The sequence below is a fragment of the Malania oleifera genome, chromosome 2 (genome assembly GCF_029873635.1).
Source record: "Malania oleifera isolate guangnan ecotype guangnan chromosome 2, ASM2987363v1, whole genome shotgun sequence".
In the NCBI taxonomy this organism is placed as follows: Eukaryota; Viridiplantae; Streptophyta; class Magnoliopsida; order Santalales; family Ximeniaceae; genus Malania; species Malania oleifera.
Genome location: NC_080418.1, coordinates 81045447 through 81070454, shown reverse-complemented (window position 1 = coordinate 81070454; position 25008 = coordinate 81045447). Strand labels below are relative to the sequence as shown.

At 39.4% G+C, this 25008-nt stretch overlaps 1 protein-coding gene across 1 annotated transcript in view; it reads left to right on the top strand.

The window, feature by feature from the left end:
• LOC131148896 (uncharacterized) overlaps positions 1-11562 on the top strand; it is a 75085-nt gene extending 63523 nt beyond the window's left edge. Inside the window, exons 9-10 of the mRNA XM_058098856.1 lie at positions 9521-9813; positions 10942-11562. Of these exons, the coding sequence (XP_057954839.1) occupies positions 9521-9813; positions 10942-11281 (633 nt within the window). The 3' untranslated portion in view covers positions 11282-11562. The remainder of the gene's footprint in view (positions 1-9520; positions 9814-10941) is intronic.
• The last annotated feature ends 13446 nt before the right edge of the window (positions 11563-25008 follow it).

Sequence of the window (25008 nt, the reverse complement as noted above, 5' to 3'; positions counted from 1 at the left end):
GGTGGTTTGTGCACAGCACCAGTAACAATACAAGGGATTAGCTCACATGTCTTATTTAATTAGGCCAATAGCCCATCTCCCATTACAGGGATAATGATTTCACTTGTTGGCTTGTTCATGAGCTCCCAAAGGTGGTTTGTGTAAAAATTGAGGGAAAATACATCAGCAATTGGTCAAAAAATCATATACCCAGCAAAATGATCCATAAAGGTTTCTGGAACAGATTATTGCAATTTACAGCAAATCTTGAAGTTCAAGTTTGACATTTAGACAAGAATGAAAACAAAAGCCTAGCCCCTAAAAAAAATGAATAAAGAATAAAGAAAGGAAGGAAGATAAAGAATTAACCTAATCTCTGAACTGGAATTCTTAGCTTCAGTTGAGCATTTCAGATTGACTCCACACATCCATTCTCAGATCCATGGGAATAAAATATTGTAGGCTAAAAAACTTCTTCCCCTTTCTTCAGTAAGGTACACATCACATTGATTGAGTCAATGGAGTCCTGTGGAACCACTATATTTTATTTTTTCTATAACAAGTGAAGGTCAAGCACCTTGAACAATCAATCTACAAGACTACAATAGTAAAACACCTAATGCCTTAAAAATAGAAATTGCACAGAAGAATTAAGAGATTACAAGAGAGAAGGAATACAAAAGAAACCTAAAAAATAAAATAGAAACAACTTATGCAATTGTTAGTGATTGATATATTTATTCTCACCTGATATTACCTATTGGAGCCTGTTAGCACATAAAAAAGTCCTCAGAAACTCTTCCAGGAAGTGGTTTGCACAGGGCGTGGAGCTGAAGCTACCACGGACTGCAGGTTGATGGGGAAAAATAAATTAAACATGAATCCAGAGAAGGAAAACAAGTGCAATAAACCATACCACAAATAGAGATAGAAAGGACCTTAAAATTATCATCCAATGCTAGGAAAATCAAACAAATGAGAATTTCATGTGTTAACAAGTTGTTTTTGTGTATGTCTCACGGATAAGTGTTTACCCCTACATTGAACAGCCTGAAAATCCCAACATATACAGAGCAAGGTAAAGAGAGTTTGACTGCAACTTGAAAATCTCCGAAGAACTGTGTCTAGATTCAAGTTGAAATTAAGCAAAAACAAAGATCCAAATGAAGCCCTAGGGAGGAAAATTGAGCCATGGATTGAGAGAAATTGAGCCCTAGAGGGAGTAAACACCTGGAGTGAATTGTAGAGCTTGAAAGAGCATACAATGGAGGTTTGGGAGAGTGAGAGCCAAAGAGAGCAAGCTAGGAGGGAGTGTGATTTTATCGGGCCTGCTAGGGATATTTTCACTGGAATAAAGTCTTCTAGTAGGTGCATTTTTGTTCTTTGAAGTAAAAAAAGGTAGGAACGGAATGCTCATTGCTGTGGTGGCTTGGTGGAATACCCATTCCTTGAATAAAAATATTGCTCATTTCAAAGGAATCGGCATTCCTATCATCTAGTGAATAACCAAATTGAGGAGAGGAGTCTCTAGTCCTACCTTGATTACGTCCAACCAAACAAACTGTTAGAATCAGGGGACTTGGTAGGGGTAGCAGGGGGTTCATGTGAAAAGGCATCTTCTTACAAATCTCCCTCCAATACTTGTTCTTTTTCTCATCATTCCCAGAAAAGGTAGCTGCTTGATCCACAGAATGAAATTTGTAGAATTGTAACTCAATGCATAGGCCTTCATGAAGTCCTCAAAGGTTTTGAATGATGATTTTCTATTCATATTCATCAAAAAACATTAGGAAACTAATTTTTGAAACTCATACTTGTTGGGCGAAGAGGCAACTTTTTTGTTGATCACCCAGTGCCAAAACCCATAACCTGAAGTACATATTCTTTCATGATTGATTGGAATGAATTTTTCCTCCATCATTTGTTGCATAAAGTTCCACTCAGTAATTGGAGCTTGCCTCTGAAGTTGACACTGATGAGCAAGAATTTGCCACCAAACACATGCAAGACCCTTGTGACAAAGAATGACCATACCAACCTTCTTTTCTGAGGAGGCACTGCAATAAATAATGATGGTTGAACCAGTCAAAGAGTAGCTCTTGGTCACCTTCGTTGGTGAACTCAGGCAAAGCAACCATGATTCCATTATCTGGCTTGTTGGGAGTTTGTGTGGAGGCAAAATATTATGGATGTAAACAACACTTGAATTACTATTCAATTCAGAAACTCCCTTTTGTTTTTGAGTCAGATCAATGAAGGATAAGGGAGTGGATTCAAAATGCTCAGATGAGTTCATTTGCTCAATTTCTAGATCTGCCTTTGTGCCCATCCTTTCCACTAAGTCTCAAACTTTTAATCTACTTTGTGAATGATGGCATCAAATTGGTCCTTTGTCACCATTTTTCTCCTATACTTTTGTTGTTTTGTTTTTTTTTTTTAAAAAAAATGTTTTTTGCTGGTTCAAACTAGTTTGGATGAATCTGTTTGGTTTGGTTCAGTCGAACCCCTTCAATTTTGTCTAGCTAGACTGTTTCTAGCTGAACTGGTTATACTTGTACTTATCTGAGTACAGGGTTCGTGTCTCTTCCTGTAGGACTTGCATCTTTAGCTGCTGTGACTGACAAGGTGGAGGAAGCTCAGGTGAGGGAGATCGAAGAGATTAAGTGCGAGAGCATCTGTCTCAGCCGATGGAGGTTGAAGCGTCAGCATTGGTCTAACTCTAGGATCTCAATTCCATCTTTGGTAGTGATGGCATGTCTTGCCTGTGGGAAGAAGTCAATGATGATAGCGATGTGGAGCACAACACTTGGGGATGGCTGGTTTGTTAACACTTCTGTTCAGCAGTGATGGTGTGGCTAAGTGTTACGGTCTGACTATTTTCACACCCTTGTGAAGGGCCGTGCGGCGCTAGATAAAGCACTCTTGTTTAACTAGCCAGCCAATCGTTTACCAACATTCATCCACGAAACACTTTCATTAGCATTCAATCAAATGGCAGCGGAAACAGTAAGCATTCATGAAAGCAGTGACACGCAAGCAGTAAACATTGAAACTACGCAATTCATTATGAACACGTCTGTTGACATTGTGTGCTTAGCGAGGGAGGCAAGTAGGCTAAACACGTTGACAATAGCTAGTGAGTTTTACAATGACTGATGAACACTCACCTTCCCCTAAAGAGCTTTCTAGGCCATTCCCACTCTAGCACTAGGAAACATCAAAGTGACCGAGGAGTTATATTGCCTTATTTGGCATACAAAGACACTACTAGCAGAAAATAACCCTATATTAGTATTTACGTGATGGAAACCCATCCCAAACACACAAGATAAGCGGTCACAGGCAAGCATAATGCCCTGAACAAGCTTAGCTCGTGACATTCTCCCCCACTTATGTGGTCGACATCCTTGTAGACTTTGGCGGTAGGTACACTTCAAGTTTGTGCACGAACGGTTGAATATCTTTCACAGAAATCCAGCTGATTTCTTTGTCATCAAGGCATTTCCACTTCACTTGGAACTTCTGCCGCTTCCTTGAGGATATGAACTTTCTGTCTACGAGGATCTCTTCAACTTCACGTCCATCAGGTGACACTGTTTTCAACTCTGCTCTGTTTGACTGACTTCTGCTCAGGTCATTGGTGTCGGCATTGAACGGCTTGAGGCAGCTGACATGAAACTGCAGTCTTCTCCCCTGATCTGCTCACTTCTTCATCTGCTTAGAAGCTTTTCTCCATATAGGTTTGGTAAAACTCTGCATTCTGTCTCCATTCTCTAGTGAAGATGTACGTCCTGGGACTCTTTCGTCTGTACGGCTCACCCATTGTGTGAGGTAACAGCGGTAGCTGGCTTGTAACAAGTTCAAAAGTGCTCTTGTTGGTTGTTGAGCTCCTTTGGGCATTGCCACAGAACGGAGCCACATCAAGTAGTTGCACGTCATTCTTCTGATTGTCGTTGACAAAATGGCGCAAGTACTTATCTAGTAGCTCTCTGAATCTCTTCATTTGTCCGTCTGTCTGTTGGTGATAACGTGAAGAGATGTCAATATGTGACTTGAATATCCTGAAAAATTCTGTCAAGAAGTTGTTAGTGAACATTAAGTCTCGGTCACAAACAATAACTTGGGGAACACCCCAATGTTTTACAAAAATTACAAGGAACAATTGTGTCGTCTCCCTTGCCGAACAGTATTTTGGTGCGGCCTTGAAAGTATCGTACTTCTTCTGTTCCCCCTTGTCTTGTTGGCAAGTGAGACAAGTTTTGGTATCATCAACCACATCATCCCGCGTGTGCGGCCAACAATACCTCCCTAGTAGTCCTGTCATTGGAGTCATTCTCCGCGAATACCCCTCAACGAACTTCTTGCAATATCTAGTAAGGCCAAGAAAGGAATGCAACTCCTTCATTGTCGTGGGGATCTTCCGTTCTTGAATCATCCTTACCTTCTCCATACCCCTCTAGATATGACCTTGTTCAACCACATGACCTAGGAATTTGTTGCTCCGCTAAGCGAAAGAGCACTTCTCATTCTTCATATCCAGACTATTTCCCCTCAGCCCGTCGAACACCTTCCATAGATGCTCTTCATGTTTCCTCTGAAACAACACCGATGCTCCCAACGGTGCTTTAGAAGGGCGAACACATCCCGCTTCCACTTCATCAAGCTGTTTTCCCAACTCTACTATCTCTGGAGGCGCCATCCGACATGGCCCTTTAGCAGGTGGTTTCACTCTTGATAACAACTTGATCTCGTGCTCCACAGTCTGTCGTGAAGGCAAATTGCGAGGCAGCTTATCTGGCAACACCTACTTGTACTCATCCAACATCGCTTGGATGGTCGTAGGCTCTAGCTCTTGGCCTACTTTGTCTACCACCACCGTGGCTAGATGTGTCTGCTCACCCTGACCCAATCCCTCATTGAGTTGTATGGCTGAAAGGGACTTCCCGTCGTTTCCTTTCGTTGCAACGACTTGCACCATGCACGAGTGATCTTCCATTAGACACACGGAACCAGTCGAAGGCATCAGCATTGCCCTCATCTCCCTTAGGAACTCCATTCCTAGAATGACTGGAAAGTCATCCAATGGCACCGCTGTGAAATTCGCATGACCATCCCACTGTCCAAGCTTCATAGTAACTTGCTTGACTACTCCTAGAGTAGGCTGGGCTACAGAGTTAACTGCTTTCATGCGTCCATCCTTTTCTAAGGATAAGTTGAGTCTGCATGCTTCCATTTACGAAACAAAATTGTGAGTAGACCCCGTATCCACCATAGCGCGGGTACTTTTCCCATTGATCCTCAAGTCCACAAACATTAACCCTTTTGCTCGTGTAACTTTCGGTGCTTTTGGCTGCTTTTCCAATGCGCTAATTAGCCGCACTAAACCCACCTTCGGGGCATCATCCTCTTCCTCTTCGCTTTCCATCACTTTTCCTGAAGTGGAAGATTGTAAGGCATTGAGTAATCCCTTGTGTTGACACTCACTCACTCTGTGAGATCCACCACACAAGTAGTACAAAATTTTACTCTTCCCCTTTCCATTGGACGTGTTGAACCCTTGAGACGACGAAACTTCCTTTGAAATTGATGATTTAGAGTTGGCTCCCCCACTCTTGGGTTTGCCTTTCTTGAAAGACTTTCTACTGTTTCCCTCACCGCCAAACCTTTTGGATGAAGTGGTATCATCACCAGCGTAGTCAGTCAAGCGTTCTGCAGCAGCTTGTGTAGTTGACAAGTCTTGAACCCTTTGCTTATGAAGTTCTGTTTTTGCTCACGGTTTCAGCCCCTCTAGAAAATAGAACAACTTGTCCTTCGACATATCCTGAATATCCAACATCAAAGTAGAAAATTGTTTCACATATTCCCTGATCGACCCCGTATGCTCGAGATCTCTCCGTTTTCTCCTTGCATTATACTCAACATTCTCAGGAAAGAATTGGGTCGTGAGCTCTCTTTTAAAGTCTGCCTAACTATCGATTACACAACGTCCAGTTTCAATCTCTTGGTACTTGGTACGCCACCATAGTTTGGCATCACCAACCAAGTACATGGTCGTAGTATCCACCTTTGCATGTTCTGAGGCCATCCTCACAGCGCGAAAGTACTGCTTCACATCAAACAAGAAGTTCGTTAACTCCTTGGCATCACGGGCACCCCCATACATCCTGGGTTCTGGTACCTTGGTCTTACTAATTCCCAGAGTGTTGGAGTTCCCCATAGCAAGAACCATCAGATTCACCTTTGCATCCAGATCAGCCATCCGCGATTGCAAAGTTTCAACTGTGTGGAGAAAGTCCTCTGACATGTCGCCTATCAAACTTGTTTGATGTTTTTGTGATCCCATCACTTCATCAACAAGTTCTCTCATCTTGGCCACCTCCGCGGCCACAGTGTTGGTTGTTGCCTCAACCCGTGCTTCTAGCACACTGATCCTCTCAGCATTGTTTGGTGCCATGGTCACTTACCAAAGCTTTCAAAATCCGACAACGAAGGCAAACGAATTCACGTAGCAACTCAACCTTGGGTTTTGATACCAAGTGTCACGGTCCGACTATTTTCACACCATTGTAAAGGGCCGTGCGACGCTAGATAAAACACCTTTGTTAACTAGCCAGCCAATCGTTTACCAACATTCATCCACGAAATACTTTCATTAGCATTCAATCAAATGGCAGCGAAAACAGTAAGCATTCATGAAAGTAGTGGCACGCAAGCAGTAAACATTGAAACTACGCAATTCATTAAGAACACGTCTATTGACATTGTGTGCTTAGCGAGGGAGGCAAGTAGGCTAAACACGTTGACAATAGCTAGTGAGTTTTACAATGACTGATGAGCACTCACCCTCCCCTAAAGAGCTTTCTAGGCCATTCCCACTCTAGCACTAGGAAACATCAAAGTGACCGAGGAGTCATACTGCCTTATTTGGCATACAAAGACACTACTAGCAGAAAATAACCCTATATTAGTATTTACATGATGGAAACCCATCCCAAACACACAAAATAAGCGGTCACAGGCAAGCATAATGCCCTGAACAAGCTTAGCTTGTGACTGACAGTAGCTTGCAAACTAAGGTCTATGATGTTGCACTGACAGCAACAAAGAACATTGGTTGCTTCAAGGCTTACATCAATCTGCAGCAAGGGATTTAGATCAGCGTGTCTTGGGATTGGTTGGCCTGGGCTGGAAGAGATCTAGCATTGCATTTTTTCCCCTAATATTTCTGCGGTTGGTTGGAAATGGGGGAGAAAAGGTGAAGGTTGATGTTGAATGGTGGTTTTGAAGATTTAATTTGAAATTGCGAACTGTACAAGTTTGAGATAGAAATTGTATACTACCCTGTCAGATGCTAACTACTGTGGTAATTTGAGTTAAAATCATGTACTCTGTTGAATAACACTGACATTGTCAGATAATGCTAATGGTCGTGTTGGATCACAGTTTACTCTGATTCCACTTGATGCGGGAGAGAAGGTCATACTTTTTTATGTTGACTAAAATTATGAAGCTCCAAAAGTACGAAAGTTTTGAAGGAAATTTCGATTTCAATATCAATTTGATTTCAATTTGAACAAATGATGTAAATTAGTAGTAAAGCATTGGATTCTTTTTATGAAACTTTAGAAGTGTTTGATAGACATAATGTAAGTTTTAGGACTAATATATTATAAATTATGTACATCTATGTTGTGAATAAGGTGCAATTGTTGTAGTTTAAATTATATAATCTGTAACAAACATATTTGGTTAATACAAATGAAATTCATAAATCAATTAAATTACAAATAAAGATAATTTAGACATTAATGGTTGAATTAAAATGTCGTTGCTATTATCTAAGTTTAATTTTTCATATAATTTCAAAAGCCCATCTAATAATCTTTTGTTTCAATAAAGAAAAAGGTAAATTAAGAGAAAAAAATTCACTATGCATCTAGATCTCACATTTTTATTCCAAAGAAACTTCATTCTATAGTCAATATTTCCACAAAATTTGCTAAAATTTTGAGATTCTATAAATTTCAAATGATTTGTTGATATTTTGATGGAGATTTTGTAAGAAAAATCAATTGCTATTTCGATTTTGAGGGTGATGGAAAGCGGAAATTTCCGTTGTCATTTCTGTGGAAACTTCATTCTATAGTCAATATTTCCACAAAATTTGCTAAAATTTTGAGATTCTATAAATTTCAAATGATTTGTTGATATTTTGATGGAGATTTTGTAAGAAAAATCAATTGCTATTTCGATTTTGAGGGTGATGGAAAGCGGAAATTTCCGTTGTCATTTCTGTGGAAACCTAGGACCATGCAGCAGGACCAGCTGTCTAACAACTTGATACCCAATTCCAATATGAATAGAACCTAGTACATAAGGGCTTTTATAGGCTTGCAATGCTTGAAGGGAAAGGAATAAATTCAAACCTAACTAAATTGAAATACCAGTTCCCTAAATAAAACTAATCCAGAATCTTTGAAAATATTACCCTGCTAACAATACCTTAAAATAAAAATGAAAAATAAAAATAAAATCTTCCATATGCTTGGCTGCATCAGGCAGGGCGAAATGTGTCAAAAAAATAAACTTCTGTGTGGGGAGTGGGTTTGGTGCTCGTAGCAAATGGGGCATAGCTAGGAGAAGAAATTAGATGTTTTGAAAAATGTGAGCAGTTGACATCTTAATCTTAAAAATGGCCCAAGGAGGATGAGTGTTGTAAATGAGTGGAGTGGGTGGGTTTTGGTTACTTCAGTTCAGAAATGAGTATAAATAGGACTCTTGTGGGGGACTCTGCTTATTATCTTCTCTACTCTTTTTATCTTGCTAATGGGTGCTTTGAGTGGGCTAATTGAGGGCATCTGCATTTAGTTAATTGGAAGGTTTTTTTGTAAGATAAATTCTATTTTTTTCCTCTCCCCTCTCTTAGTTTTCCTGTCCTTTCTATAAATGTACTGGTTACCATGTTTGTGGATCTTTGGGGGACTAGGCTACAAACTTGGGGTTGGTGTGGAAAATTTTCACTTATTTTTTCTTTTCGGAAAGTTTTTTGAGGTAAAACTAGTTAGGACTTTGTTTTTCTGGGGTTGGAGAAAGAATGACAATGAAGGAACAACTGAACACGGAAGATTTTAGAATGTTTGATAACTAAACTTCATAAAAATTTAAATGTGTATATTTTTAACTATATATACCATTTTAGCCCTTTCAAACACCTATTATAGAACTGGAAAAATTGAAGAAATGAAAAAAATAAAATTTTTCTGAATTTACGCAAATTTCACTCACAAAGATTTTACACAAGCTCAACACAAATGGAAGTGTTCTGATTCAGCAAATTCCAGCAGCAATTTTATTTACTTTTTTTTTTTTTTTATGTTATGACATAGTAATAATATTACTTCTTATTTTCAATATTGTAGTTATATAATACTAAATTATATCATAATATATTATATCATTATAATGTTCTTATAAAGTGATAAGTAAATTCTACCAGACGAAGCCTAAATTTTTTATATGGGCTTGTCATTTGAACTTGTAGTTGAAAGAGTCTGAAGGAAAGGTTATGGTTCTAGGCAAAGAAAGAGAACAACTGATCAGCCAGAGAGACTCTGCTATTCAGGAGGCACATTTGTGGCGTTCTGAGCTTGCAAAGGCCAGAGAACGTGTTGTGATACTAGAAGGTGCTGTTGTTAGAGCTGAGGAGAAGGTAAGGGTTGTCGAGGCAGATGCTGAAGGACGAATAAAGGAAGCTGCGCAGAATGAGTCAGCTGCCATGATGGACAAGCAGGAGCTTTTGGCATATGTTAACAATTTACAAGCACAGCTTCAAAGGTTTATCATCTGATTTTTCTTAGCTAGTATGAGTTCATATACAGCATATTGATTTGGATTATCCCTTGTGATTTGCAGTTCTGTTCTAATTTTATGTCAGCATAGTTGGGGATGGAATTAACCCCTTTCCGTAGGGGAAGAGCTGCCCTTCTACATATACAAGTAGCGATACAGAATGGAAAAATGAACGTAGAATTTCACTAGAAAACATGATCATCTCAAATGAGGGATGCTGATAACAAAAAACAGAGAGCAAATAAAATTTAAACATCAAAAAATTTATTTGTGTTTTATCTGTCATTCATTTGTTATGAGCTAGTTATTTCAGCATTCATTTATGAGAAAAATTCATATCCATGTCATAACATGTAGATTTCTGTTTCTGTCATGAAGAAAGACATACAGATCCTAGACCAATTACAGTCATCATGATGAATGAAGGGCTTGTAAGCCTCTGTTCTTCAAGACGGGGCTAATATTAGACTTAGTAATTCTACCTTTTTTCCCCTCCCTTTTTTAAGAGTTCCTAGGATTTTTCAGTGGTATGAGCAGCTGATTTATGAATTTAGTTATTGCAGCCTCTTCTCTTGGAATGAAGAAAATAAGAAGGATTAAAGGAGATCCCCTCCCTCCTGCGGGGGGAATTACCCTCCATTTGACTTGACAATAGCTGGGATTCCATGTGTAACCACTTACCTTATGTTTGTTCCGTAGAATAACTATTCATAAGATTAGAAGAACAGAATGGTTATATTAATGTCAAGCAAATGACCTTGCAACTAATCCATAGCACAGAGTAGGCAAGGAATAATCATTGTTAAATCTGGGAATGTCTGTTCCTATCTTATTTCGTGTTTGATGAAATAAAACAAATTTTTGCATTGTCATTTGCTTTATAATGAGGACTTCTCTTTTATTATTTAAAAATTTTAAAGCTATCAAATCTCTATACTATGAGCATTAAGCATAACCTTGATATACAAGTTATTGAACACATGTTTTCCATTAAAAAGGTGCATCATATCAGCATTGAGAGTATCATAAAGTGATTGTAGATCTTGGTTATTAAGTTTTCTAGAAGGATCTGGAAAGATGATTCATCAATCATTTTGCTGTTAACACTTGCAGACAGCAGATGGACACAAAGCAAGTGTTTGAGGAGAAGACAGAGTCCTGCTCAGATATTGGCAGTGCTCTTCCCTTGACAAAGCACGTCGACTTGTTAGAGGAGAATGTTGACAAAGCATGTCTCAGTGCATCTAAGGAGTGCGTGGTCAACATGAATCAAGTAGACCTCCAGCAACCAGGAGACAGTGGATGGAGTGATATTCAGGCGACAGAGGCTCGGGTAGCCGATGTAAGAGAGATCACTCATGAGACAGAAGGAAGAAGCTTGGATATTTCTGTTGTCAGCCCCCCAGTCAGTAACCATCATGAACAAGGAGTAGATTCCTTCCATCAGTCTTGACTTGTCTACGAGAGAAACCATCCTAAAATAGTAGGAATAACCCATCTACCAGAGGTCAGTTGCAGAATTAGATGGGGAACTTTCTTTGGTATACTTTTCTTTCTTGTACTCGTCAAGTTTGATAAGCTATGCTACTTTATTCCTTTTGTAATGGTTGAAATTGGAGCTTCCATGTGTCATTTCGAAGAAGTTTACCATCTACCACCTATGATAATTGTTAGAAGCCAAATTGGAAATATTCATGCCTTGATTAGTATTATTGAAGATGTTGATTTCTCCTATTCTCCATTGCTACTTTTTTCGTCAGTTGAACCCTTTGGGTTGCTATGTTAAGGTCTTTTGGTCTCGACTCCACGTAGCCACTTAAATTGTCGATGAAATGTTGATAATATGAATATGTAAATTTCATTATAATGAATTGATCGAGTACTTGAGAATTGAATGCAAGGCAGCAGCAGATGTTAAAACGTCTGTACAGGAGTGCAGCTGCAGCATTAGGCTTGTCTGTAATCAGTAGGGCAGAGCAAGATCCATAACACTCGCATACAGTTGAACTGAAGAAAATGCTCAATGACAAGTTCAAGGATGCATTCCATTGTGGTAAATTTTATTCATTTTTCAACTTCACTGCATTTGAGAATGTTGACTTTATAACTTTGGATTTGAAATTAGGCTAAAATGAGTAAAACCACCTTGCACTAAATGTTATTGCGCAATACTCCTTGAATTAAAACAACTATTTTATATGATGCCGAATCCTCCACTCTTGTCAAGACCGTTAGTATTTCTTAATGGATTTATGTTTTTAGTTTAAAAAATACCCTTAAAAAAAAAAAAAAAAAAAAATTGATTGCTAGTTCATTGACCTTTTAAGCGTTGTACTTCTGGGATCGTGTATTCATGGATTTGTAATTCATTTGGTTATTAGCGGCGACATTTCACAGGCAGCAGCAGCATCGTCATCTGTGGGTTGCAGATCCGAAAGGTGGAAAATATTTATGTTTTTCTCTTTCTTATGAATTTAAAAAAAAATTAAAATTTGGAAGGCACTGACATGGTTCAATGGATTGCACCCAAGTGCTACATTTTTGGAAATCATGTATTGATGAATTTTTAATCCATTCGGTTATCATTCATGGCATTTGATGAGTTGTAACAACATCCTATCCATGGATTGCAGTCTCATAGGTCTCATGCCCACGAATGGTGAAAAATATAAAATTTTAATTTAAATTTCTTTTGTAACTCACGTTTTAGTGCTTAAAGAACATTCCTATTGTAGTAGATGACAATTCAAAAATGATGAAAATATTTTTGAATTACTTTTATTATTATTTTTAAAATCTAATAATTTTTTTTAGATATAATGATTTAATCCATGCGAGTCAATTGTCGATATGAAACTATTATAACGACATGTTATCAAAATAAGTGAAAAATACTAATTTTAGATCTTAGTTTTTACAGAAATTGACAACAGAAACATGCTTGAACTAATATGACAAACAACCATACTGTCATATAACTTGTTTGTTCACTTTTTGTTAATAAGTAGAAAACAAAAAATATTGATATAACTAAGATTAATAGGACATATTAATAAGAGACCAAAATCAAGGCACCACCATTATTCTCAATAAATATCCTTAAATTAAAATATAACCCCCTACCATCAAAATAATTGACCAATAAATACTGAATTCAATAGAGACATGCCCTCCACTACTATAAAAAGGGGCACTCCGCGAAGAGATAAGGCATCTCGCTCTCATCCATTCTTGTTGCAAAAATCTTTTCCTCTCACATTCCCTAACGCAAGAATTAGAGTAATCCCTCAGAGTACACCTTGGGTCTTTTAAGCCTTTTGTTTGATTCTTTGCAGGTGATCAAGGTCAAATGTCGGTCCACATTTTTCAGCTAGTTTTGGGCAGTAACAGTTGGTGCCATTTGTAGGAATTTGGCAGGATTTTTATCATTGACTATGACCATGTCGCATAACTCCAAATCAAGACCAACTGTTGGGGATCAATTGCCCTAATTGATCCATTCCACACTGGTAGACAATTCATCACAGAGTGTATCCCTAACAAATTTTTAACTTTTCAAAAAAGGGTGGAAGCTATATTTAGCTTGATCTACAACAAAAAAAGAATTATGTGGTACATGATCCAGAGGCTACTCAAATAGAAGCAACACCTAAAGAAAAAGTGGTGGTACCACAAAAGGCAATTGTGAAAGTGTCAGATTCGACCAGAAAAATAGAAGATTCCAATAGTATGGGCATTTATAAATAACAATCTTAGGAACTTGAGGAAAAATTTAGAAAAATTGACTAGCTAGAGAAGTTGGTCAAGGAAGTTTGCGATTAACCCTTGGTGGGGGAGGCTTCAACCAAATCCTCAGATCCTCCCTTCGTCAAGAAGGTAATGGAGATTACTTTGCCTAGTAAGCTCAAAATGTTGAACATTAAAGGGTATGATGGGTTGTTAGATCCTTTGGACCACCTTAACACCTTCAAAATGCCGATGCAATTGCAAGGTGAAATTATGTGCCGAACATTTGTAGCAACCTTGAAGGAAATGTCGGGGCATGGTTCCAGACTTTAAATCTTGATTCAATTGAGTCATTTTCTGAAATGGAGCAGTAGTTTATAGGACATTTCATCAGAAGTCAAAAATTGGTGAAAAATTTAGCCCACCTAATGAGTCTTGTTCAAAAGGAAAAAGAAACATTAAAGGAGTTTAAAACTCCACTTTGTTAATGCAACTCTGGAAATTAGAAGCTTAGATCATGGGGTTGTAGTAGCTGCTTTGACGACAACACTTCAGTTATGTGATTTCTCGAATTCCTTGGGAAAGAAACCCTTAGTTAATATGAGCGAGTTAATGACACGAGCTTAAAAGTATATCAACTTAGAAGAGGTTATTACCATGAGAAGGAGTAGGGCATATTTGAAAAGAAGATGCTGATGAGACAATCAAGGGAGGTAAAAAGAAGGAAACCAGAAAATGAAAGTTAAGCTGTAATCCCAAGAAGGGGGGGGGGGGGGGGGGAGAGATGAATTGGGTATTTTAAAATTTTATGCACGGAAACTAAATCAATTTTAAAACTTATTTTACATGTGCCCTAATTCCTTAACAGTAGCAGTATCCTCAATATCCAACTTGATTAGTATATGTATATCCTTAAATTCTAACGAGTATGAGCTTAAGATTAAACGTGAAACCAAACTACAAGATTTACAATAATTACAACAGATTGATATTGACAACAATATGCTCAACCACACACAAGTTTATCCTAGAACTTGCATGATTAATAAACCAACACCGTACAATTCAGCAGATTGAATCAAACATAAATTCGTAACTATATTAGAGTTTGATTAACATGGGTATTCAAATCATTCATAGCATTCACAACTCAAAGTAAAACATTCATAGCATACATAGTAGATATATTTTAAGATTAATATGCCTGAAAATAAAAGAGATAAGGGAGAAAGAGTGAAACTAGATTTTTTAAAAAGTTTGGCAATCGTGCCTATGTCCTTGCCTCATGCAACCCGCTATGAGGATTTTACTATCCCTCCTTCTAAGAGGAGAAGCCTCTCTCTTTTAGTAGGCAGAGATGCTTTTTACAAAACTCCTTTAATAGGCGGAGTTGCCTCTTTCCTTTACGTATGTGGAGTTACCTCTCTCCTTTACTTGGGCAGGGCACCCCACTCCTTCACTAGGCCGAGTTGCCTCTCTTCTTTTAGTAGGTGGAGTTAACTCTTAAGTAAGAACAATCCTCTCACTTGTCAACAATTCACAACTGGAACCATCAGTTTACAATGAAATCAATAGCTGATTTTGTACAATGAAAAACTCTCTTAATAGAGCATATTTGTACACAAATAAATACTGTAATATTGTCAAAAAAAAATTTGCTAAGAAGCTCATGAGATTGGCTCGGGTTTCTGGGTTTGAAAGTTTAGAACCTGGAAGCATAAACCAGAAAAATATTTTCAACAAGGGGAATGGTGCACATCATATTTTCGTTGTAAAATTCTTGTCTTCTCTTCTTTTCTAACATGATAAGGTTTAGCTATTTATAGCTAGGTTTGAATTTTGATCATTTGTGCAAGTTTTGGAAACATTATTTTTCAAAATCAAAAAGATATCTTGTTGTTTGTGAAAGTTATCGTGTGCTTCCATTGACTAAGCTTGTAGTTCGGTTGCCTGAAGCAATTAAAAATATGAGTTTCAAAATAGGTTTTGACGCCCCGATTTTCATACAATTTTTTTTAAAAAAATAAAAATAAATTTACACTTCATCATCACATCCATAAATCGGCCACTTCAACCACCCTATTATCATTCACACGACCCGACCCGCATTGGGTACCGGGTTAAAAGTTATTTCATTATACAACCTAACAGCGGAAGACATTATATATATATTAGTCAGAATACAATACTCAGAGTATCAACATGCATATATATAAACATCACCATCCCATACTCAAAAACAACTCAACTCTAGGGGAATTACACCTCCCCTAGTCCAAAAACTCACCCTGTGTGTTAGGGTCCCAGCTCCCTATAGTCTCGGAGCTCATCACCTGGCATATCCCTGTTCTTTGAAAAATTTAGATAATTTGGGTGAGACACATCTCAGTAAGAAGGAATAAATTATTTACAGTGTGTGGCCATAAGAGTTCAGTTATAATACACTTTACTTTTCAAATCATCATTTCAATTGAGAAAATACCCTGATATACACATACTCATAATCATATAGATATACAACACAAGCTTTTATAAGCTTTAAAACCATTTGTCAAATTCCATGATTTCCAACACATATTTACCTGCGAAGTTCCTGAGAATAGGGAAGATTACCCGCCCATATAGGTAGCTTCCCTCTGCCCTAACACGTTATGCAGTCAGTAATGGCCACATCTGATACCTATCAGGACACTCACCTTACTCAGTTAGCCCTCAGACAGAGAGTGTCAATTTGCCTCAATTATTTATATTATTAACTCATACGGTTCCATTTCTCAATTTTACCATTTTCTATTTCTCAATTTTCATTATTTCTTTCACTTCTCATTTTAGCCCATTTTGTCATTCTTTTACTTTCCGTTTCCATTTTACTTAGTGGCTTATGAGTATCTTTGGTATCAAATACCAACATTGCGTATGTAACTCATGGCCAACCTGAGGATCTTTATTTTCACGTCATGCTTCCCCCCATGGTCAAGGTTGTGCGGCCCGAAGGCTGGATCTAACCGTGGTTGGTCGACCTAGCTAGATCAAAATATCATATCACATATTGTGTCTGTAGTACGACTGGCCGGTCTATAGCCCTGATTCGGACTCAGGGGGCCCAATAACCCTACAAAATGGCACAGTTGACTGTCACACCACACGCTCCAAGAGTCCGTGTGGTTGTACTACACCACTAGCAAGGGTACCATGCTCAATATGCTCAATATCATAACCATCCATTAGAGTTCACTACCACATACCCACAATCATTATGTAGTATTGGAATTTCATCAATCATAGTTTAGTATATCACAATTCAGTTCAATATAAACATTCTCATCATTTTCTGTGCACATTCCATCATCTCATAATAGTACATATCGTATTTCACGTATTTTCATATTTCCTAAAATACTCATATTAGTAATTTGTACAATCACATTTTTCATGCAAATAATTTCTACTTACATATAAATACCACATTTCATTATTTTCCACTAATCACATCAATCATTCTCATTTTAATATTTTCTGAAAAAATACCCATCGTTATATTTCACATTTTTCAATACATGTCATATGCCACACAGTTTTCATCTAATATTCATAATATATTAATTTCACACTCCCAAAATATCACAATAAAATATTACTCAAATGCCACACAATTTATCTAATATTTATATCATAATAATTTTCATGCAAAATACCATATGTTCATTTTCACATATTAATTCAAAAAGTAATTTTAAAAATGTTGCTATTTATTCCTCTTACCCGACTTACTAAGAGTCTCGTTAACACCTAAATCCTACGCCTTTGGCACTCAAAACTCAAATCCTGCAATCTGCATTTTTCCCAGACTAATTTACTCATTTTCCCAAAATAATACTCATCTAATCTTCCCTAGGCTTCATACACCCTAAATTAACATTTAAACAAATATTTAACATCCCCACTTAGTTTTCTGAATTATGCTTGCGGGTCCCAAAATTACACCTGCGGCGCTCACCCGGACCCTAAATTCCGAAAATCCTACTTCAATCTTAGATGGTCAATATTCTAACATTTCTAAATTAATACTAATTAATTAAAAATAAGCCCCTTAATAACCCCCATATCCCAAATTTGGAGCTATGCCCACGACGAGCCCACGAGAAATCCATTCCACTAGACTTGTAGAGAATTACCTCTAGATTCTTGTGGTGGTGTTCGATCATCAATCAGGCTTACAATTTGCAAGAAATTGAGATAAAGGCATAAATTGGCTTACCCCAGGAGATATGCGTATGCCGCTCCAACTACCAATCTGCTCCGGTAGAAATGGCGGCAGCGGAGAATGGAGTCCAGTGATATCTTCTGATTTCCGATCAGGCGAAAATCAGTCGAGAAATCGAAGAGAGTGGGAGAGAGACGGAGATGAGACAGAGAGAGGGTGAGAAATTACAGAGGGGCGTGAAGAAGGGAAAAGGGGGGGGGGGTTCTGGATACTTTAGAATCCAATTGAGGTGCCTCCTGAAGCTTTGTTTTTTTTTTTTGGAATCACTCCACTAATCTTCTATAGTCATTTTTGGGGTTATTACATTCTCCCCTCCCTATAAAAATTTCGCCATTGAAATTTGCTGTTCATCTGCTTCCCATCCTTAGAGAGAAACACCCCAATTTTATTAATTACCCTCACTTATGGCGGAGAAATACCTTGGTTACAAAGGGGGTTATGGGAGATTACAACTATTCAAGATTCTCCCAAAGCCATTCATATTTCAAAACTAAAAACTCTATCTATCCTACGTTACACTATACAAATAAATATACACAGTCTTATTTCCTTTACTCTGAGTGGCTCAACTCTAAATTCCACTGAATAAGTGTGGATATCTCTGGCACATCTGATCCTCTAGTTCCCAAGAAGCCTCCTCAACGACATGATTACACCACAAAACTTTTACTAGTGGAATCTTCTTCGTGCGTAGTTCCTGTTCCTTCCAGTCAAGAATCTACACTGGCACTTCCTCATAAGGTAGAGTATCACCCAACTTCAGTGCTTCATAGCAGATCACATGGGAGGGGTCTGGGACGTATTTCCTCAGTATAGAAACGTGGAATATGTCATGGATCCTAGATAGGAGCGGTGGTAATTCCAATCGATAGGCAACTGGACCCACTCTTTCAAGAATCTCGAATGGTCCAATATACCTAGGCCTCAGCTTACCCTTCCTACTGAACCTCATAACACCTTTCAGCGGTACCACCCTCAGTAATACGTGATCTCCTACATCAAACTCCAATTCTCGCCAACAAGTATCTGCGTAACTCTTCTGTTGGCTCAGTGTTGTTCTGATCCTGTTTCTGATGAGTTTGACTTTATCCTGAGTTTGCTGTATCAGCTCTGGGCCCAATATCTATCTCTCCCTGATCTCATCCTAGTACAACAGGGATCGACACCTCTTGCCATACAGCGCCTCATACGGTGCCATCCCAATGCTAGCCTGGTAGCTGTTGTTACACGCAAACTCAACCAGTGGCAAATACTGCATCCAATGACCTCCAAAGTCCAGCACACATGCTCGCAGCATATCCTCCATAATCTGTATCGTCCTCTCCGTCTGCCCATCTGTCTGAGGATGAAAATTTGTGCTAAACGACACCTAAGAAACCATGGCCCCTTGCAGACTCTTCCAAAAACGAGATGTGAACTGTGGGTCTCTATCTGTAACTATGGACACCGGGACGCAATGGAGTCTAACGATCTCCTGGATATATAACTCAGCTAATCTATCCATGGAGTAGCTAACTCTGATTGGCACAAAGTGGGCAGTCTATGTCAATCGATCCACCACTACCCAAATAGCGTCCTGTCCATGCAACGTCGGTGGTAATCCTGTGAAGAAATCCATCGTTATACACTCCCACTTCCACTCAGGAATGTGGAGTGGCTGTAATGATCCTGCTGGTCTATGATGCTCAGCCTTTACTTGCTGGCACGTCAAACACTGATCCACATACTGGGCTATCTCCCTCTTTATGTTGCTCCACCAGAAGGACTCTCGAAGATCCCTGTACATTTTAGTGCTACCTAGATGTACATTATACACGGACCGATGTGCTTCCTCTAGAATGACCTTCTTGATTTCAGGATCGGCAGGAAGGCATAACCTGGTATGAAACCTCAAAGCTTCATGACTTGAGATGCTTAACTCAATTTTTGACCATCCTGTACCCTCTCCATAAGCTCTATTAGTTTTGTATCATTCCTCTGAGCTACTTTAATTCTCTCATGTAGAGTCGGCTGCAAAACCAAGTTTGCAATAAACGCCCGGTGATCGCCCTCTACTAGCTCCACACCAAGCCTCTCTAGATCCATCTAGATTGGATGCTGAATCTCCACTGCAGATATAGATGAATCCACTGATTTTTGGGTCAAAGCAACAGTGACCACATTAGCCTTTCCTAGGTGGTAGCTGATAGTGTAGTCGTAATCCTTTATTAGCTCCAGCAATCTCCTCTGCCTCATATTTAATTCCTTCTGCATGAAGAAATACTTTAAGCTATTATGGTCAATAAATATCTCACACCTACCCCCATATAGATAGTGCTCCAAATCTTCAATGCGTAAACAACTGCTGCAAATTCTAAATCGTGGGTAGGGTAGTTCTTCTCATATTATTTCAAATGTCGTGAGGCATAGGCTATTACTCTCCCCCGTTAAATCAATATGCATCCAAGCCCTTTATGGGACACATCACTGTAAATTATGAACCCCGCTTCTCCTGAAGGAATCTTCAACGCATGCATAGTGATGAGTCGCTGCGTCGCTGCTTCAATTCCTGGAAGCTCTGTTCATATTCATTAGCCCACTCAAACTTCACTCTTTTCCTGGTCAATGTGGTTAGTGGGCCTAACAATTTAGAGAAACCTTCAACAAACTTGCTGTAATACCCAGCCAATCCCAAGAAACTCCTGATCTCGTGCACATTTTTTGGTCGTACCAGTCTACTACCGCCTCAATCTTACTCAGATCAATAGAAATACCACCCCTGGATATAATGTGTCCAAGGAAGGTAACCTGTTCCAACCAGAACTCGCACTTCTTGAGCTTCGCATACAACTTCTTTTCTCTCAGCACTATCCTCAGATGTTCCTCATGCTCTGCTAGGCTTTTCGAATACACCAGTATATAATCAACAAATACTACCATAAATTGATCTAAATAGTGGTGAAAGACCCTGTTCATCAAATCCATAAACACTGCAGGAGCATTTGTCAACCCAAACGGCATAACCAGAAATTCATAGTGTCCATACTATGTTCTAAATGCTATCTTCGGAACATCTTCCGCCCTGACTTTCACTAGATGGTACCTTGAGCGTAAGTCTATCTTCGAAAAGATCCGTGACCCCTGTAACTGATCAAACAAATCATCGATACGCGAGAGCGGGTATTTATTCTTGATAGTTACTTTGTTTATTTCTCGATAGTTGATGCACAACCTCATCGACCCATCCTTCTTCCTCACAAACAAAAATGGTGCTCCCCACGGCGACACACTGGGCTGAATAAACCCCTTATCTAATAGTTCCTGCAAATGTTCTTTCAATTCTTTCAGTTCTTCTGGTGCCATTCTATACGGAGCCTTCGAAATCGGCGCTGTCCCCAAAACTAGATCAATATCAAACTCTGCCCCACGATCAGGAGGTAGTCCAGTAAATCTTTAGGGAATACATTAGGAAAATCCCTCACCACTAGGATATTCTCCACCCTCAGCTCCCCTTCTGATACCGTCTTCACATAACCTAAATATCCCTGACAGCCTTCTGATAGCAACCTACGTGCTTGAATAGAAGATAGTAACTAGGGTGGGGTGCGCACACGTGATCCCATGAACCTATACTCTTGTCCTCCTGAAGGTCTGAACATTACCTTTCTCTGATGGCAATCAATTCTGGCATAGTGGATAGCTAGCCAGTCCATTCCCAAGATTACCTCAAACCCATGCATATAAAAAACCACCAGATTAGCTATCAAAGACCTCCTATAAACACCCACTGGATAGCCTATGAGTACCTTTCTACATATCCCCACAGCCCCAGTCGGCGTAGCAACAAATAGACTAACATCTAACTACTGAGGCTCAAACCCACACAATTTAACATATTCTCGGGTGATAAAAGAATGAGTCGCCCCAAAATCAAATATAACAATAGCTTTAAATGACAAAATTGAAATAGTACCTATCACCACATCTCCTACTGCCTCAGCATTTCCCAACATCAGTTCATAAACTCGCACCGGAGCAGTATTCCTTTGCTGTCCACCTCGAGGTGCTTGGTAGCTTCCTCTATATGGTCGAGAAGTAGCCGCTACTGCTGGCGGTGCCTAACAGTTCCTCGCGATATGCTCAGGCTGGTGGCACTGATAGAAGACAACCTCCCTCGCTCGGCACTCCTGGGTGCTTCCTCAAACATCCTGGACATGGAGGGAGCATCTGTTTGCCCTGTACTGCTTACTCCCCTACTCCTTGTCGTCGTCCTCCTCTGCTATCATATCTCCTCCACGGCCCTCGACTGGACCCTGCCTGAAAATAAGAAGGTGCGAGCCTCTTTCTCTGGCTCTGTGCTGCTACGCCTCTCTGTAGGCCGCTCTCAATCACTACAGCCTTGTCTACTATCTCTAAGAAATTCTGAGCTCGAAAACCTACCACTTGTTCGTACAGGTTCTACCACAAGCCCTCCTCAAACTTCCTTGCCTTCCTTGCCTAATTTGGCACCATATACAGGGCAAATCGGGACAACTAAATAAATATCGCTGCGTACTGCTACACCATCAAAGACCCCTGCGTTAGATAAAGAAATTCTGATGCCTTTTCGCTCCTAACCGTAGCGGGAAAGTACCGCTTGAAGAAAATCTTCATGAAGCGACTCCACGTCATCACTATACGGTCCGACCTTTGCACCTCCAATAATCTCACTGACCTTCACCAGCGCTTTGCTTCCCCAGTCAACTTAAATGTGGCAAACAACACCCTTTGCTCATCTGTACATGAGAGAACTGCCAGTATGTCCTATATGTCCTGAACCCAGTTCTCTGCTACCAGTGGGTCCGCTCTTCTAGAAAAAGATAGGGGTAATACGCGTGAACTGCTCAATCGTGCAGATCCACTCCCCTGAGCTCCTAGCCATCTCTACCATCACCTGCTGAGTGATGCTATGCAACACAACGTCAGGGTCTGCACCACCCATACTGGAAGGTCCTACTCCATCACCTCCCGCATTCATGTTACTGTTCACCGGATCCATCCTGCAAAGGAAGCAACTAATCGCAGCATACAATTACTATCACCCAACCAATATACCACTATAACTCATAAATTACTCTTCTATCCACATCCTTAATCCCCATTTAGGATTCAACCCTACCACTTAGAAACAAGACCCAGTGATAGTATCCATGGTTTTCATGAAATCGTCACCCTAGGAAAAACACAGAAACAACCCCCGGAACTGCTGCCTCTAGGCCGCAAGATAGAATCCTAAATTCTCACCTTATCCTCTAACAATCGCTAACCCACATTTCAATCTACCGATCTCTTATTTCTCTCAAAATCCACTCCTATACTCTGGTATTGTATTCCGTTGTCTAATAAAGTCTACAAAACTTAGCAACCTAGGCTCTGATACGAAACTATGATGCCCCGATTTTTGTACAATCTTTTTAAAAAATAAATAAAAAAATTTACACTTCATCATCACATCCATAAATCGGCCACGTTAACCACCCTATGACCATTCACACGAGCCGACCCGCATTGGGTACCAGGTTAAAAGTTATTTTATTATACAACCTAATAGCGAAGACAGTATATACATATAAGTTAGAATACAATACCCAACGTTTCAACATGCATATATATAAACATCACCATCGTATACTCAAAAACAACTCAACTTTAGGGGAATTACACCTCCCCTACTCCAAAAACTCACACTGTGTGTCAGGGTCCCAACTCCCTATGGTCTCAGAGCTCTATCTCCTGGCCTATCCCTGTTCCCTGAAAAATTTAGATAATTTGGATGAGACACATCTTAGTAAGAAGGAATAAATTATTTATAGTGTGTGGCCATAAGAGCTCAGCTATAATACACTTTACTTTTCAAATCATCATTTCATCTTAGAAAATACACTGATATACACATTCTCATAATCATATAGATATACAACACAAGCTTTTATAAGCTTTAAAACCATTTCTCAAATTCCATGATTTCCAACACATATTTTTACCCACGAAGTTCCTGAGAATAGGGAAGATTACCTGCCCATACAGGTAGCTTACCTCTACCCTAACACGTTATGCAGTTAGGTATAACCACATCTGATACTTATCAGGGCACTCACCTTACTCAGTAAGCCCTCAGGTGGAGAGTTTCACTTTGCCTAAATTATTTATATTATTAACTCACATGGTTCCATTTCTCAATTTTACCATTTTCTATTTCTCAATTTTCATTATTTATTTCACTTCTCATTTTTGCCCATTTTGTCATTCTTTTACTTTCCATTTACATTTTACTTTGTGGCTCATGAGTATCCTTGGTATCAAATACCAACATCGCGTCTGTAACTCATGGCCAACCTGAGGATCTTTCTTTTCATGTCATGCATCCTCCCATCGTCAAGGTTGTGCGGCCCGAAGGCTAGATCTAACATTTCCTGCAACTGTTTTTTCAATTCTTTCAGCTCTGCCGGTGCCATTCTATACGGCGCCTTCGAAATCGACGTTGTCCCCGGAACCAGATCAATAACAAACTCTACCTCATGATTAGGAGGTAGTCCTAGAAAATCCTCGGGGAATACATCAGGAAAATCCCTCACTAGTGGGATATCCTCCACCCTCAGCTCCCCTTCTAATACTGTATTCACACAGGTTAAATATCCCTAACAGCCTTCTGATAGCAACCTATGTATTTGAATAGCAAATAGTAACTAGGGTGGGGTACGCACATGTGAACCCTTGAACCTGTACTCTTGTCCCCCTAGAGGTCTAAACACTACCTCTCTTTGATGGCAATCAATGCTAGCATAGTGGGCAGCTAGCCAGTCCATTCCCAAGATTACCTCAAACCCATGCATATCAAAAACTACTAGATTAGCAGACAAAATCCTCCCCTAAATACCCATTGGACAACCTCTGAGTACCTTTCTACATATCCCCGCAGCCCCAGTCGACATAGCAACAGATAGACTGATATCTAACTGCTGAGGCTCAAACCCACACAATTTAACATATTCTCGGGCGGTAAAAGAATGAGTCACCTTAGAATCAAATAAGACAATAGCTTTAAATGACAGAATTGAATCAGTACCTGTCACCACATCTCCTGCCACCTCAGCATCTCCTGACATTAGTGCATAAACTCATGCCGTAGTAGTATTCCTCTGCTGTCCACCTCGAGGTGCTTGGTAGCCTCC